General features: G+C 56.8%; 1 protein-coding gene across 1 annotated transcript in view; it reads left to right on the forward strand.

The window, feature by feature from the left end:
- The window catches only part of LOC144487303 (dynactin subunit 1-like), a gene marked incomplete at its 3' end in the record, with an annotated part of 197,364 nt that overhangs the window by 101,164 nt on the left and 78,694 nt on the right, over positions 1 to 17,506 (forward strand). The window contains exons 5-6 of the mRNA XM_078205383.1: positions 12,212 to 12,229; positions 17,018 to 17,038. Coding sequence (XP_078061509.1) covers positions 12,212 to 12,229; positions 17,018 to 17,038 — 39 coding nt within the window. The remainder of the gene's footprint in view (positions 1 to 12,211; positions 12,230 to 17,017; positions 17,039 to 17,506) is intronic.

A 17,506-nucleotide genomic window follows, 5' to 3' on the forward strand; every position in this document is an offset into this window, starting at 1 on the left:
TCACAACACCAGGTTAAAGTCCAACAGGTTTATTTGGTAGCAAATACCATAAGCTTTCGGAGCACTGCTCCTTCGTCAGATGGAGTGGTCTCTGTTCTCAAACAGGGCACAGACACAGAAATCAAATTACAGAATACTGATTAGAATGCAAATCTCTACAGCCAGCCAGGTCTTAAATGTACAGACAATGTGGGGGGAGGGAGCATTCAACACAGGTTAAAGAGATGTGTATTGTCTCCAGACAGTACAGCTTGTGAAATTGTGCAAGTCCAGGAGGCAAGCTGTGGGGGTTACTGATAATGTGACATAAATCCAACATCCCGGTTTAGACCGTCCTCATGTGTGCGGAACTTGGCTATCAGTTTCTGCTCAGTGACTCTGCGCTGTCGTGTGTCATGAAGGCCGCCTTGGAGAACGCTTACCTGAAGATAAGATAAGATCTCATCATCCACCAAGTCCTTCTCTTTGGTGAATACTGACACAAAGTACTCATTTAATCCCTCGCCCATTTCCTCTGGCTCCACGCATAGATTCCCTCCCTTGTCCTTGAGTGGGCCAACCCTCTCCCTGGCTACCCTCTTGCTCTTTGTATATGTCTAAAAAGCCTTGGGATTTTCCTTAATCCTGCTGGCCAATGCTTTTTCATGACCCCTTTTAGCCCTCCTTATTCCTTGCTTAAGTTTCTTTCTACTTTCCTTGTATTCCACACTTGCTTCGTGTGTTAAGAACATAAGAACATCAGAAATAGGAGCAGGAGTAGGCCATCTAGCCCCTTGAGCCTGCCCCGCCATTCAATGAGATCATGGCTGATCTGAAGTGGATCAGTTCCACTTATCCGCCTGATCCTGATAACCCCTAATTCCCTTATCGATCAGGAATCCATCGATCCGTGATTTAAACATATTCAACGAGGTAGCCTCCACCACTTCAGTGGGCAGAGAATTCCAGAGATTCACCACCCTCTGAGAGAAGAAGTTCTTCCTCAACTCTGTCCTAAACTGACCGCCCTTTATTTTGAGGCTGTGCCCTCTAGTTCTAGTTTCCTTTCTAAGTGGAAAGAATCTCTCCACCTCTACCCTATCCAGCCCCTTCATTATCTTATAGGTCTCTATAAGATCCCCCCTCAGCCTTCTAAATTCCAATGAGTACAAACCCAATCTGCTCAGCCTCTCCTCATAATCAACACCCCTCATCTCCGGTATCAACCTGGTGAACCTTCTCTGCACTCCCTCCAAGGCCAATATATCCTTCCACAAATAAGGGGACCAATACTGCACACAGTATTCCAGCTGCGGCCTCACCAATGCCCTGTACAGTTGCAGCAAGACATCTCTGCTTTTATATTCTATCCCCCTCGCGATATAGGCCTCCGATATCGCCTCCGAGCTTTGATAAATGCTTCCTTTTTCTCTTTGACGAGGCTCACAATATCTCTCGTTATCCAAGGTTCCCAGAACTTGCCATACTTATCCTTCATCCTTACAGGAATGTGCCGGTCCTGAATCCCGATCAACTTACATTTGAAAGCCTCCCACATGCCAGATGTTGATTTGTCCTCAAACATCTGCCCCCAATCTACATTCTTCAGTTCCTGCCTAATGTTATTGTAATTAGCCTTCCCCCAATTTAGCACCTTAACTTGAGGACTACACTTATCTTTAACCATCAGTACCTTAAAGCTTACTGAATTGTGGTCACTGTTCCCGAACTGCTCCCCTACTGAAACATTGACCACCTGGCCAGGCTCATTCCCCAATACGAGGTTCAGTACGGCCTCTTCCCTGGTTGGACTATCTACATACTGTTTCAAGAAGCCCTCCTGGATGCTCCTTACAAACTCTGCCCCATCCATGCCCCTAGCACTGTGAGCCCCAGTCAATATCGGGGAAGTTAAAATCTCCCACCACAACAACCCTGTTACTTTTACACCTTGCCAAAATCTCCCTCCATATCTGTTCCTCTATCTCCCGCTGGCTGTTGGGTGGCCTATAGTAAACCCCCAACATTGTGACTACACCCTTCCTATTCCTGAGCTCTACCCATATTTTTGATTTGATTTATTATTGTCACATGTATTAACATAGTGAAAAGTATTGTTTCTTGCACGCTATACGGACAAAGCATACCGTTCATAGAGAAGGGAGAGTGCAGAGTGTTACAGTCATAGCTAGGGTTTAGAGAAAGATCAACTTAATGCAAGGTAGATCTATTCAAAAGTCTGACGGCAGCAGGGAAGAAGCTGTTCTTGAGTCGGTTGGTGCGTGACCTCAGATTTTTGTATCTTTTTCCCAAAGGAAGAAGGTGGAAGAGAGAATGTCTGGGGTGCGTGGGGTCCTTAATTATGCTGACTGCTTTGCCGAGGCAGCGGGAAGTGTAGACAGAGTCAATGGATGGGAGGCTGGTTTGCGTGATGGATTGGGCTACATTCACAACCTTCTGTAGTTCTTTGCGGTCTTGGGCAGAGCAGGAGCCATACCAAGCTGTGATACAACCAGAATGAATGCTTTCTATGGTACATCTGTTAAGGTTGGTGAGAGTCGTAGCTGACATGCCAAATTTTCTTAGTCTTCTGAGAAAGTAGAGGCGTTGGTGGGGCTTTCTTAACTATAGTGTCGGCATGGGGAGACCAGGAAGATAGGTTGTTGATGACCTGGACACCTATTGCCTCGCTGTCTGAGCCCTCTGAGGTGTCCTCCCGCAGTACAGCTGTGATAGTCTCCTTAACCAGCAGTGCAACTTCCCCACCCCTTTTACATCCCCCTCTATCCCACCCGAAACATCTTTAAAAGAATGGGAGGCATGGACAAGTTGGGCCGAAGGGCCTGTTTCCACGCGTAAACCTCTATGACTCTCTGTATCCTGGAATGTTAAGCTGCCAATCCTGTCCTTCCCTCAACCAAGTCTCTGTAATGGCAACAACATTATAGTTCCCAGTACTAAGTTCATCTGCCTTACCTGTAACACTACTTGCTTTGAAACAAATGCACTTCTGTCTGTCAGACCCTCTCTGATGAGCAATCCCACCCTGCCTGCTGTTTCTCTGAGTCTTACTGGCCCTACTCTCTGGTTCCTCTTCAGTTAATTCACCTTTGCTTTGGGTCCCACCCCCCTGCCAGACTAGTTTAAATCCTCCCGTGTGACACGAGCAAACCTCCCGGCCAGAATATTTATGCCCTTCCAGTTTAGATGCAACCCGTCCTTCTTGTACAGGTCCCACCTGCCCTGGAAGAGACCCCAATGGTCCAGATATCTGAAACCCTCCCTCCTACACCAGCTGTTTAGCCACGTGTTGAGCTGCACTATCTTCCTATCCCTCCCCTCACTGGCACGTGGCACAGGGAGTAATCCTGAGATTACAACCCTATAAATCCTGCTTTTTAACTTTCTCCCTAACTCCCTAACCTGCTGCTGCAGGACCTCATCACTCTTCCTGCCCATGTCATTGGTACCAATATGTACCACGACCTCTGGCTGTTCACCCTCTCCCTTCAGAATGCTTTCTGTCCGTTCAGAGACATCCTGGACCCTGGCACCAGGGAGGCAACATCCCATCCTGGAGTCTCTTTCACATCCACAGAAGCGCCTATCTGTACCCCTAACTATCGAGTCCCCTATAACTATTCCTCTGGTTCTCTTTGTCCCTCCCTGCTTAACAACAGAGCCAGCCGTGGTAACACTGCTTTGGCTGCTGCTGCTGGTATCCCCTGATAGGCCATCTCCCCCAACAGTATCCAAAACGGTATACCTGTTAGAGAGGGGGATGACCACAGGGGATTCCTGCACTGACTGCCTGCCCCTTCTAGCGGTCACCCATCCATCTGCCTGCACCTTGGGTGTGACCACGTCTCTAAAGCTTCTATCTATGATGCTTTCCACCATCTTCATGCTCCTCAGTGCATCCAGCTGCTGCTCCAACCTATCCATGCGGTCTGTGAGGAGCTGCAATTGGGTGACTCGTGGGCTTCCGCTGAGATCTGTGCTGGAGGCCCAACTGTTCACATTATATATTAATGATCTGGAAGAGGGAACTGAATGTATTATCTCCAAATTTGCCGATGATACAAAGTTGGGTGGGAGGGTGAGCTGTGAGGAGGATGCAGAGATGCTTCAGAGTGATTAGGACAGGCTGAGTGTGTGGGTATCTGCATGGCAGATGCAGTATAATGTGGATAAATGTGAGGTTACCCACTTTGGTAGCAATAATAGGAAGACAGATTATTACTTGAATGGGTGTAAATTGAGAGAGGTGGATACTCAGCGAGGCCTCGGAGTCCTCATGCACCAGTCGCTGAGAGTAAGCGCGCAGGTACAGCAGGCAGTAAAGAAGGCAAATGGTATGTTGGCCTTCACAGCGAGAGGATTTGAGTACAGGGATAGGGATGTTCTGCTGCAACTGTACAGGGCGTTGGTGAGGCCACACCTGGGGTATCGTGTGCAGTTTTGGTGTCCTTATCTGAGGAAGGATGTCTTGGCTATAGAGGGAGCACAGCGAAGGTTTACCAGGCTGATACCTGGGATGGCAGGTCTGTCACATGAGGAGAGACTCAGTGGGTTAGGATTATATTCACTGGAGTTTAGAAGAGTGAGAGGGGATCTCTGCTGTTTGTAATATTTATTAATGATCTGGATGAGGGTATAGTTGGGTGGATTAGCAAATTTGCTGATGACACCAAAGTCGGTGGTGTGGTAGACAGTGAGGAAGGGTGTCGTAGTTTGCAGGAAGACTTAGACAGGTTGCAAAGTTGGGCTGAGAGGTGGCGGATGGAGTTTAATGCGGAGAAGTGTGAGGTAATTCACTTTGGTAGGAATAACAGATGTGTTGAGTATAGGGCTAACGGGAGGACTTTGAATAGTGTGGAGGAGCAGAGGGATCTAGGTGTATGTGTGCATAGATCCCTGAAAGTTGGGAATCAAGTAGATAAGGTTGTTAAGAAGGCATATGGTGTCTTGGCGTTTATTGGTAGGGGGATTGAATTTAGGAGTCGTAGCGTTATGTTGCAACTGTACACAACTCTGGTGCGGCCGCACTTGGAGTACTGTGTGCAGTTCTGGTCCCCACATTACAGGAAGGATGTGGAGGCTTTGGAGAGGGTGCAGAGGAGGTTTACCAGGATGTTGCCTGGTATGGAGGGGAGATCCTATGAGGAGAGGCTGAGGGATTTGGGATTGTTTTCGCTGGAAAGGCGGCGGCTAAGAGGGGATCTTATTGAAACATATAAGATGATTAGAGGTTTAGATAGGGTGGATAGTGATAGCCTTTTTCCTCTGATGGAGAAATCCAGCACGAGGGGGCATGGCTTTAAATTGAGGGGGGGTAGTTATAGAACCGATGTCAGGGGTAGGTTCTTTACCCAGAGGGTGGTGAGGGATTGGAATGCCCTGCCAGCATCAGTAGTAAATGCGCCTAGTTTGGGGGCGTTTAAGAGATCCGTAGATAGGTTCATGGACGAAAAGAAATTGGTTTAGGTTGGAGGGTCACAGTTTTTTTTTTAACTGGTCGGTGCAACATCGTGGGCCGAAGGGCCTGTTCTGCGCTGTTATGTTCTATGTTCTATGTTCATAGAAACTTATACAATTCTAACAGGGTTAGACAGGGTAGATTCAGAAAGAATGTTCCCGATGGTGGGGGAGTCCAGCACGAGGGGTCATAGTTTGAGGATAAGGGGTAAACCTTTTAGATCTGAGGTGAGGAGAAATTTCTTCACCCAGAGGGTGGTGAATGTGTGGAATTCACTCCCACAGAAAGTAGTTCAGGCCAAAACATTGTCTGATTTCAAGAAGAAATTAGAGACACAACATAGAAACATAGAAGATAGGAGCAGGAGGAGGCCATTAGGCCCATCGAGCCTGCTCCGCCATTCATTACGATCATGGTTGATCAATTAATTCAGTCGCCTAATCCTGCTTTCTCCCCATAACCTTTGATCCCATTCGCCCCAAGTGCTATATCCAGCCGCCTCTTGAATACATTCAGTGTTTTGGCATCAACTACTTCCTGTGGTAATGAATTCCACAGGTTCACAACTCTTTGGGTGAAGAAATGTCTCCTCACCTCCATCCTAAATGGTCTACCCTGAATCCTCAGACTGTGACCCCTGGTTCTGGACTCCCCCACCATCGGGAACATCCTCCCTGCATCTACCCTGTCTAGTCCTGTTAGAATTTTATAAGTCTCTATGGGATCCCCCCTCATTCGTCTGAACTCCAGTGAAAACAATCCTAACCGAGTCAATCTCTCCTCATACATCAGTCCCTCCATCCCCGGGATCAGCCTGGTAAACCTTCGCTGCACTCCCTCGAGAACAAGAACATCCTTCCTCAGAATAGGAGACCAAAACTGCACACAATACTCTAGGTGTGGCCTCACCAAGGCCCTGTATAATTGCAACAACCCATCCCTGCTCCTGTACTCAAAACCTCTCACAATGAAGGCCAACATACCATTTGCCTTCTTTACCGCCTGCTGCACCTGCATGCTTACCTTCAGTGACTGGTGCACAAGGACACCCAGGTCCCGCTGCACACTCCCCTCTCCCAATTTACACCCATTCAGGTAGTAATCTGCCGCCTTGTTTTTGCTTCCAAAGTGAATAACCTCACACTTATCCAAATTATACTGCATCTGCCATTGATTAGCCCACTCACCCAACCTGTCCAGATCATAGAGGCCTAGAGGTAGGGATATGATCAGCGCAACTTGTGGGCCGAAGGGCCTGTTTGTGCTGTGGCTTTCTATGTTCTATGTTCTATCATTCTGAAGGATCTCTGCATCCTCGTCACAGTTCACCCTCCCACCCAACTTGGTATCATCTGCAAACTTTGAGTTGTTACATTTTGTTCCCTCATTCAAATCATTAATATATATTGTGAATAGCTGGGGTCCCAGTACCGATCCCTGTGGTACCCCATTAGTTACTGCCTGCCAATTTGAAAAGCACCCATTAATTCGAACTCTTTGTTTCCTCTCTGCCAACCAGTTAGATATAGCTCTTGGGGCTTAAGTATTCAAGGAATATGGGAGGAAGGGGGAATCAGGATATTTAATTCGATGATCAGAATGAATGGGGGAGTAGACTTGAAGGGCCAAATGGCCTCCTCCTGCTCCGATCTTCTATGTTTCTTTAAGAGAAGGCGGCTGAGAGGCGATTTGATCGAGATGTTGAAAATCATGAGGTGGCTGGACAGAGTAGATAGAGTCTGTTCCTGCTCGGAAAAGGATCGAGAACGAGAGGCACAGATTTATGAAAGAAGCAATTGTGATGAGCAGAAACTTTGCACAGTGAGTGATCTGGAAGGGTGACACAGTGATTAGCACTGCTCCCTCACAGTGCCAGGGACCCGGGGCAGCACGGTGACACAGTGATTAGCACTGCTCCCTCACAGTGCCAGGGACCCGGGGCAGCACGGTGACACAGTGGTTAGCACTGCTCCCTCACAGTGCCAGGGACCCGGGGCAGCACGGTGACACAGTGGTTAGCACTGCTCCCTCACAGTGCCAGGGACCCGGGGCAGCACGGTGACACAGTGGTTAGCACTGCTCCCTCACAGTGCCAGGGACCCGGGGCAGCACGGTGACACAGTGGTTAGCACTGCTGCCTCACAGTGCCAGGGACCCGGGGCAGCACGGTGACACAGTGGGTTAGCACTGCTCCCTCACAGTGCCAGGGACACGGGGCAGCACGGTGACACAGTGGTTAGCACTGCTCCCTCACAGTGCCAGGGACCCGGGGCAGCACGGTGACACAGTGGTTAGCACTGCTCCCTCACAGTGCCAGGGACCCGGGGCAGCACGGTGACACAGTGATTAGCACTGCTCCCTCACAGTGCCAGGGACCCGGGGCAGCACGGTGGCACAGTGGTTAGCACTGCTCCCTCACAGAGCCAGGGACCCGGGGCAGCACGGTGACACAGTGGTTAGCACTGCTCCCTCACAGTGCCAGGGACCCGGGGCAGCACGGTGACACAGTGGTTAGCACTGCTGTCTCACAGTGCCAGGGACCCGGGGCAGCACGGTGACACAGTGGTTAGCACTGCTGTCTCACAGTGCCAGGGACCCGGGGCAGCACGGTGACACAGTGGTTAGCACTGCTGCCTCACAGTGCCAGGGACCCGGGGCAGCACGGTGACACAGTGGTTAGCACTGCTCCCTCACAGTGCCAGGGACCCGGGGCAGCACGGTGACACAGTGGTTAGCACTGCTCCCTCACAGTGCCAGGGACCCGGGGCAGCACGGTGACACAGTGGTTAGCACTGCTCCCTCACAGCGCCAGGGACCCGGGGCAGCACGGTGACACAGTGGTTAGCACTGCTGCCTCACAGTGCCAGGGACCCGGGGCAGCACGGTGACACAGTGGTTAGCACTGCTGCCTCACAGCGCCAGGGACCCGGGGCAGCACGGTGACACAGTGGTTAGCACTGCTGTCTCACAGTGCCAGGGACCCAGGGCAGCACGGTGACACAGTGGTTAGCACTGCTCCCTCACAGTGCCAGGGACCCGGGGCAGCACGGTGACACAGTGGTTAGCACTGCTCCCTCACAGTGCCAGGGACCCGGGGCAGCACGGTGACACAGTGGTTAGCACTGCTCCCTCACAGTGCCAGGGACCCGGGGCAGCACGGTGACACAGTGGTTAGCACTGCTCCCTCACAGTGCCAGGGACCCGGGGCAGCACGGTAACACAGTGGTTAGCACTGCTCCCTCACAGTGCCAGGGACCCGGGGCAGCACGGTGACACAGTGGTTAGCACTGCTCCCTCACAGTGCCAGGGACCCGGGGCAGCACGGTGACACAGTGGTTAGCACTGCTGTCTCACAGTGCCAGGGACCCGGGGCAGCACGGTGACACAGTGGTTAGCACTGCTCCCTCACAGTGTCAGGGACCCGGGGCAGCACGGTGACACAGTGGTTAGCACTGCTCCCTCACAGTGCCAGGGACCCGGGGCAGCACGGTGACACAGTGGTTAGCACTGCTCCCTCACAGAGCCAGGGACCCGGGGCAGCACGGTGACACAGTGGGTTAGCACTGCTGTCTCACAGTGCCAGGGACCCGGGGCAGCACGGTGACACAGTGGGTTAGCACTGCTGTCTCACAGTGCCAGGGACCCGGGGCAGCACGGTGGCACAGTGGGTTAGCACTGCTGTCTCACAGTGCCAGGGACCCGGGGCAGCACGGTGACACAGTGGTTAGCACTGCTCCCTCACAGTGCCAGGGACCCGGGGCAGCACGGTGACACAGTGGGTTAGCACTGCTCCCTCACAGCGCCAGGGACCCGGGGCAGCACGGTGACACAGTGGTTAGCACTGCTCCCTCACAGTGCCAGGGACCCGGGGCAGCACGGTGACACAGTGGTTAGCACTGCTGTCTCACAGTGCCAGGGACCCGGGGCAGCACGGTGACACAGTGGTTAGCACTGCTCCCTCACAGAGCCAGGGACCCGGGGCAGCACGTTGACACAGTGGTTAGCACTGCTCCCTCACAGTGCCAGGGACCCGGGGCAGCACGGTGACACAGTGGTTAGCACTGCTCCCTCACAGAGCCAGGGACCCGGGGCAGCACGGTGACACAGTGGTTAGCACTGCTCCCTCACAGTGCCAGGGACCCGGGGCAGCACGGTGACACAGTGGGTTCACACTGCTCCCTCACAGTGTCAGGGACCCGGGGCAGCACGGTGACACAGTGGTTAGCACTGCTCCCTCACAGCGCCAGGGACCCGGGGCAGCACGGTGACACAGTGGGTTAGCACTGCTGTCTCACAGTGCCAGGGACCCGGGGCAGCACGGTGACACAGTGGTTAGCACTGCTGCCTCACAGAGCCAGGGACCCGGGGCAGCACGGTGGCACAGTGGTTAGCACTGCTCCCTCACAGAGCCAGGGACCCGGGGCAGCACGGTGACACAGTGGTTAGCACTGCTCCCTCACAGAGCCAGGGACCCGGGGTAGCACGGTGACACAGTGGTTAGCACTGCTGTCTCACAGTGCCAGGGACCCGGGGCAGCACGGTGACACAGTGGTTAGCACTGCTGTCTCACAGTGCCAGGGACCCGGGGCAGCACGGTGACACAGTGGTTAGCACTGCTCCCTCACAGTGCCAGGGACCCGGGGCAGCACGGTGACACAGTGGTTAGCACTGCTGTCTCACAGTGCCAGGGACCCGGGGCAGCACGGTGACACAGTGGTTAGCACAGCTGTCTCACAGCGCCAGGGACCCGGGGCAGCACGGTGACACAGTGGTTGGCACTGCTCCCTCACAGTGCCAGGGACCCGGGGCAGCACGGTGACACAGTGGTTAGCACTGCTCCCTCACAGCGCCAGGGACCCGGGGCAGCACGGTGACACAGTGGTTAGCACTGCTGTCTCACAGTGCCAGGGACCCGGGGCAGCACGGTGACACAGTGGTTAGCACTGCTGTCTCACAGAGCCAGGGACCCGGGGCAGCACGGTGACACAGTGGTTAGCACTGCTGTCTCACAGTGCCAGGGACCCGGGGCAGCACGGTGACACAGTGGTTAGCACTGCTCCCTCACAGTGCCAGGGACCCGGGGCAGCACGGTGACACAGTGGTTAGCACTGCTGTCTCACAGTGCCAGGGACCCGGGGCAGCACGGTGACACAGTGGTTAGCACTGCTGTCTCACAGTGCCAGGGACCCGGGGCAGCACGGTGACACAGTGGTTAGCACTGCTGTCTCACAGAGCCAGGGACCCGGGGCAGCACGGTGGCACAGTGGTTAGCATTGCTCCCTCACAGTGCCAGGGACCCGGGGCAGCACGGTGGCACAGTGGTTAGCACTGCTGTCTCACAGAGCCAGGGACCCGGGGCAGCACGGTGACACAGTGGTTAGCATTGCTCCCTCACAGTGCCAGGGACCCGGGGCAGCACGGTGACACAGTGGTTAGCACTGCTGTCTCACAGAGCCAGGGACCCGGGGCAGCACGGTGACACAGTGGTTAGCACTGCTCCCTCACAGCGCCAGGGACCCGGGGCAGCACGGTGACACAGTGGTTAGCACTGCTGTCTCACAGTGCCAGGGACCCGGGGCAGCACGGTGACACAGTGGTTAGCACTGCTGCCTCACAGTGCCAGGGACCCGGGGCAGCACGGTGACACAGTGGTTAGCACTGCTGCCTCACAGTGCCAGGGACCCGGGGCAGCACGGTGACACAGTGGTTAACACTGCTCCCTCACAGCGCCAGGGACCCGGGGCAGCACGGTGACACAGTGGTTAGCACTGCTGTCTCACAGCGCCAGGGACCCGGGGCAGCACGGTGACACAGTGGTTAGCACTGCTCCCTCACAGTGCCAGGGACCCGGGGCAGCACGGTGGCACAGTGGTTAGCACTGCTCCCTCACAGCGGAAGGGACCTGGGTTCGATTCTGGCCCTGGGTGACTCATTGTGTAGATTGGAGGATTAGTGGGCTAATTATGTGGGGTTATGGAGACAGGACCTGAGTATGATGCTCAGTTGGAGATTGGGTACAAACTGGGTGGGCCAAGTGGTGTGCTTCTGTTTCGGGATTCTATAGAAGTGTGGTAGAGGCAGCTTCAATTGAATAACTGTGGGAAAGGAAATGTTTGTGAGGATTAAGAGCAGCTTTGAATTGTGCTTGTGGAGGGGCCAGCATGGTGGCAATGGGCAGAGTGAGCCGCTGTTGGCCAGCAGTTGGTGATGGGAATGCTATCCCCTGAGGCAAGACTCTTCACCAATCAGTTCCATTGTGTTTGAGGTGGAGAGGGGGAGGGGCAGCGATGAAGACACTCTGCCAAATGTCTGCTGTTGCTAGGTTACGGAGGAGTAACTGAGGCTGCAGCATCTCCTGAAGGCAAGGTTGGATCAGTATGGAGCTGTGGGAGTCGGCCTTTCCCAGCTGCCTCTGCGAGCGAGTGAGCACTGACCTCATCACTAGCGAAGGGGTGTTGGCAGTGGCGGTACGCTGATGTATCTGAGTGAGCGAGTACCGGGCAAGCTCAGCGTTTGACTGACCGGCTGGAGTGTGCATCCCTCCCCTCCCTCTCTCCCTCCATCCCACCTTACCTCTCTCTCTCTATCTCTTTTCGAGTGGGTTTCATACGGCCTCTTTACACAGCCCCGCACTCTAACACTGCAGCCATTTGCAGGCACTCAGAAGCAGCTGAGACACAGCATCTATTAACAAACTGCATTCATCCTAATATCTGACGCTGTCTCTGTATCCTTTACATAATGATGCGACAGACTCCAGCAGTGAGAAAGGTATTGACTAATATTTCTGCATGCTTTAAACTCTTTGTAATTACTGTCAGCAGGAACATTTCTATGTAGCTTTACCCAATTTTTCTAATGTCTAAGTTTGCAGAAGATTCACTGAGAGTGCGTTAATACAGAAATATAATGCATGATGCATAACAATAAATACTCCGGGGGGTTGTGCATAGGGGATTGTTCCATAGCGATCACAAGGTTATGCACAATGTTGTGTGTGTGTGTGTGTGTGTGATGGCTCTGTGTGGTGAGTTTGTACGTGTTTGAGGTTTCTGTGCGTGTGTCTCTGTGCGTCTGAGCGTCCAGTGCGTGCGTCTGAGCGTCCAGTGTGTGCGTCTGAGCGTCGAGTGTGTGCGTCTGAGCGTCGAGTGTGTGCGTCTGAGCGTCGAGTGTGTGCGTCTGAGCGTCGAGTGTGTGCGTCTGAGCGTCGAGTGTGTGCGTCTGAGCGTCGAGTGTGTGCGTCTGAGCGTCGAGTGTGTGCGTCTGAGCGTCGAGTGTGTGCGTCTGAGCGTCGAGTGTGTGCGTCTGAGCGTCGAGTGTGTGCGTCTGAGCGTCGAGTGTGTGCGTCTGAGCGTCGAGTGTGTGCGTCTGAGCGTCGAGTGTGTGCAGCTGAGCGTCGAGTGTGTGCGTCTGAGCGTCGAGTGTGCGTCTGAGCGTCGAGTGTGTGCGTCTGAGCGTCGAGTGTGTGCGTCTGAGCGTCGAGTGTGTGCGTCTGAGCGTCGAGTGTGTGCGTCTGAGCGTCGAGTGTGTGCGTCTGAGCGTCGAGTGTGTGCGTCTGAGCGTCGAGTGTGTGCGTCTGAGCGTCGAGTGTGTGCGTCTGAGCGTCGAGTGTGTGCGTCTGAGCGTCGAGTGTGTGCGTCTGAGCGTCGAGTGTGTGCGTCTGAGCGTCGAGTGTGTGCGTCTGAGCGTCGAGTGTGTGCGTCTGAGCGTCGAGTGTGTGCGTCTGAGCGTCGAGTGTGTGCGTCTGAGCGTCGAGTGTGTGCGTCTGAGTGTCGAGTGTGTGCGTCTGAGCGTCGAGTGTGTGCGTCTGAGCGTCGAGTGTGTGCGTCTGAGCGTCGAGTGTGTGCGTCTGAGCGTCGAGTGCGTGCGCCTGAGCGTCCAGTGCGTGCGTCTGAGCGTCGAGTGCGTGCGTCTGCGCGTTCAGTGCGTGCGCCTGAGCGTCCAGTGCGTGCGCCTGAGCGTCCAGTGCGTGCGTCTGAGCGTCCAGTGCGTGCGCCTGAGCGTCCAGTGCGTGCGCCTGAGCGTCCAGTGCGTGCGCCTGAGCGTCCAGTGCGTGCGCCTGAGCGTCCAGTGCGTGCGCCTGAGCGTCCAGTGCGTGCGCCTGAGCGTCCAGTGCGTGCGCCTGAGCGTCCAGTGCGTGCGCCTGAGCGTCCAGTGCGTGCGCCTGAGCGTCCAGTGCGTGCGCCTGAGCGTCCAGTGAGTGCGTCTGAGCGTCCAGTGCGTGCGCCTGAGCGTCCAGTGCGTGCGCCTGAGCGTCCAGTGCGTGCGCCTGAGCGTCCAGTGCGTGCGCCTGAGCGTCCAGTGAGTGCGTCTGAGCGTCCAGTGCGTGCGTCTGAGCGTCGAGTGCGTGCGCCTGAGCGTCCAGTGCGTGCGCCTGAGCGTCCAGTGCGTGCGCCTGAGCGTCCAGTGCGTGCGCCTGAGCGTCCAGTGCGTGCGCCTGAGCGTCCAGTGCGTGCGCCTGAGCGTCCAGTGCGTGCGTCTGAGCGTCCAGTGCGTGCGTCTGAGCGTTCAGTGCGTGCGTCTGAGCGTCCAGTGCGTGCGTCTGAGCGTCCAGTGCGTGCGTCTGCGCGTTCAGTGCGTGCGCCTGAGCGTCGAGTGCGTGCGTCTGAGCGTCGAGTGTGCGCCTGAGCGTCCAGTGCGTGCGCCTGAGCGTCCAGTGCGTGCGCCTGAGCGTCCAGTGCGTGCGCCTGAGCGTCCAGTGCATGCGCCTGAGCGTCCAGTGCGTGCGCCTGAGCGTCCAGTGCGTGCGCCTGAGCGTCGCGTGCGTGCGTCTGAGCGTCGCGTGCGTGCGTCTGAGCGTCGCGTGCGTGCGTCTGAGCGTCCAGTGCGTGCGTCTGAGCGTCCAGTGCGTGCGTCTGAGCGTCCAGTGCGTGCGTCTGAGCGTCCAGTGCGTGCGTCTGAGCGTCCAGTGTGCATGTACGAGAGAGTGGGCGGGTGGGGGGGGGTGTGAGAGAGCGGGGGGGTGGGGGGGGGGGGGTGTGAGAGAGCGGGGGGGTGGGGGGGGGTGTGAGAGAGCGGGGGGGTGGGGGGGGTGTGAGAGAGCCGGGGAGGGGGGTGTGTGTGTGTGAGGGGGGGGGGGTGTGTGAGAGAGAGGGGGGGTGTGAGAGGGGGGGGGGTGTGTGAGAGAGGGGGGGGGTGTGTGAGAGGGGGGGGGGGTGTGTGAGAGAGGGGGGGGTGTGTGAGAGAGGGGGGGGTGTGTGAGAGAGGGGGGGGTGTGTGAGAGAGGGGGGGGTGTGTGAGAGAGGGGGGGGTGTGTGAGAGAGGGGGGGGTGTGTGAGAGAGGGGGGGTGTGTGAGAGAGGGGGGGGTGTGTGAGAGAGGGGGGGGTGTGTGAGAGAGGGGGGGGTGTGTGAGAGAGGGGGGGGTGTGTGAGAGAGGGGGGGGTGTGTGAGAGAGGGGGGGTGTGTGAGAGAGGGGGGGGTGTGTGAGAGAGGGGGGGGGTGTGTGAGAGAGGGGGGGGTGTGTGAGAGAGGGGGGGGTGTGTGAGAGAGAGGGGGGTGTGTGAGAGAGGGGGGGGTGTGTGAGAGAGGGGGGGGTGTGTGAGAGAGGGGGGGGTGTGTGAGAGAGGGGGGGGTGTGTGAGAGAGGGGGGGGTGTGTGAGAGAGGGGGGGGTGTGTGAGAGAGGGGGGGGTGTGTGAGAGAGGGGGGGGTGTGTGAGAGAGGGGGGGGTGTGTGAGAGAGGGGGGGGTGTGTGAGAGAGGGGGGGGTGTGTGAGAGAGGGGGGGGTGTGTGAGAGAGGGGGGGGTGTGAGAGAGGGGGGGGGTGTGAGAGAGCGGGGGGGTGTGTGAGAGAGCGGGGAGGGTGTGAGAGAGCGGGGGGGGTGTGAGAGAGCGGGGGATGTGTGAGAGAGCGGGGGATGTGTGAGAGAGCGGGGGGGGTGTGTGAGGGAGCGGGGGGGGTGTGAGAGAGCGAGAGGGGGTGTGAGAGAGAGCGGGAGGGGTGTGAGAGAGCGGGGGGGTGTGAGAGAGCGGGGGGGGGTGTGAGAGAGCGGGGGGGGGGTGAGAGAGCGGGGGGGGGTGTGAGAGAGCGGGGGGGGGTGTGAGAGAGCGGGGGGGTGTGTGAGAGAGCGGGGGGGGGGTGTGAGGGAGCGGGGGGGTGTGAGAGAGCGAGGGGGGGTGTGAGAGAGCGGGGGGGGTGTGAGAGAGCGGGGGGGTGTGTGAGAGAGCGGGGGGGGGGTGTGAGAGAGCGGGGGGGGGTGTGAGGGAGCGGGGGGGGTGTGAGAGAGCGAGGGGGGGTGTGAGAGAGAGCGGGGGGGGTGTGAGAGAGCGGGGGGGTGTGAGAGAGCGGGGTGGGGGTGTGAGAGAGCGAGGGGGGGTGTGAGAGAGAGCGGGGGGGGTGTGTGAGAGAGCGGGGGGGTGTGAGAACGCGGGGGGGGGGTGTGAGAGAGCGGGGGGGGTGTGAGAGAGCGGGGGGGGTGTGAGAGAGCGGGGGGGTGTGTGAGATTGGTGTGTGTGAGAGAGGGGGGGGGGTGTGAGCGGGGGGGTGGGGGTTGGTGTGTGAGAGAGCGGGGGGGTGGGGGGTTGGTGTGTGAGAGAGCGGGGGGGTGGGGGGTTGGTGTGTGAGAGAGGGGGGGGTGTGAGAGCGGGGGGGTGGGGGGTTGGTGTGTGAGAGAGCGGGGGGGTGGGGGGTTGGTGTGTGAGAGAGGGGGGGGTGTGAGAGCGGGGGGGTGGGGGGTTGGTGTGTGAGAGAGCGGGGGGGTTGGTGTGTGAGAGAGCGGGGGGGGTGTGAGAGCGGGGGGGTGGGGGGTTGGTGTGTGAGAGAGCGGGGGGGTGGGGGGTTGGTGTGTGAGAGAGCGGGGGGGTGGGGGGTTGGTGTGTGAGAGAGCGGGGGGGTGGGGGGTTGGTGTGTGAGAGAGAGCGGGGGGGTGGGGGGTTGGTGTGTGAGAGAGCGGGGGGGTGGGGGTTGGTGTGTGAGAGAGCGGGGGGGGGGGGTTGGTGTGTGAGAGAGCGGGGGGGTGGGGGGTTGGTGTGAGAGAGAGCGGGGGGGTGGGGGGTTGGTGTGTGAGAGAGCGGGGGGGTGGGGGGTTGGTGTGTGAGAGAGCGGGGGGGTGGGGGGTTGGTGTGTGAGAGAGCGGGGGGGTGGGGGGTTGGTGTGTGAGAGAGCGGGGGGGGGGGGGTTGGTGTGTGAGAGAGCGGGGGGGGGGGGTTGGTGTAGGTGGTGAATTGTGCTGTGAGGTTGGGTTGCGTATTTCTGTGCTCTGTGGAACGGACCGGGATTGGGCTTCACCTCTGGCTGTGAACTGCTGTGTTTTTGCACTAATTGTTGAACAAAGTGCAGCACGAGTGTGGAATGAAGAGCTGTTTCACTGGCTGCCTGTCACCCTGACCTGAGGACAGTTGAGTGGACGAGCTCTCAGTTGGACACCTGGCTGTTGCCTCATTGTCCTGTGGGCGCAGGCAAGTCACTATTCATTCCCATGCTCTGCTGTCGCTGAAATGACTGGCTCTTGACTAACTTTTATGCTGTTTTTCTCTCTGTTCAATCTCTCATGTTGGTCGCTGCTGCTTGTCCTCTCTCGCCCTCCTCCCCCTTCCTTCTACTCGACTTCCTCGTGGTACAGCAACCCACCAGACGTACCAAGGTGAGCAGCAAACACTGTGAATAGATACCAGCTGCGTGCCATGCCCATTCGGCATCAGTCCGATCAGGCTGCCTCCTGCTATTGGGCAGCCGGAGGCTGTCACATTGGCATCTCTCCTCATCAGTTCTGTCTGCTGGATGTGAGAGAGGCGCGGGTTTGAGCAATGATATGTATTTGGCTGTCTACGGGTCTGTGCACTGATGTTCAGCAGTTAAGCACCAGTGGAGCTGGTTTTGCAGTGATATGGGTTACTGCCACACTTCTCAACACAATACAGCTCGAGGGCTCAGGACTGCAGTTAGTACCAACTTGTACTGGGTGTTGGGGACGATGGAGCGACATAATTACTCAGTTGGGGGGACGGAGTGGCTCTAAATCTGGGAGAGTCTATAATTCCAACAGATTTTGGAACAGAAGTAGGCCATTCGGCCCATCGAGTCTGCTCTGCCATTCAATGGGATCATGGTT

The sequence above is a fragment of the Mustelus asterias genome, unplaced genomic scaffold, assembly GCF_964213995.1.
Source record: "Mustelus asterias unplaced genomic scaffold, sMusAst1.hap1.1 HAP1_SCAFFOLD_722, whole genome shotgun sequence".
In the NCBI taxonomy this organism is placed as follows: domain Eukaryota; kingdom Metazoa; phylum Chordata; class Chondrichthyes; order Carcharhiniformes; family Triakidae; genus Mustelus; species Mustelus asterias.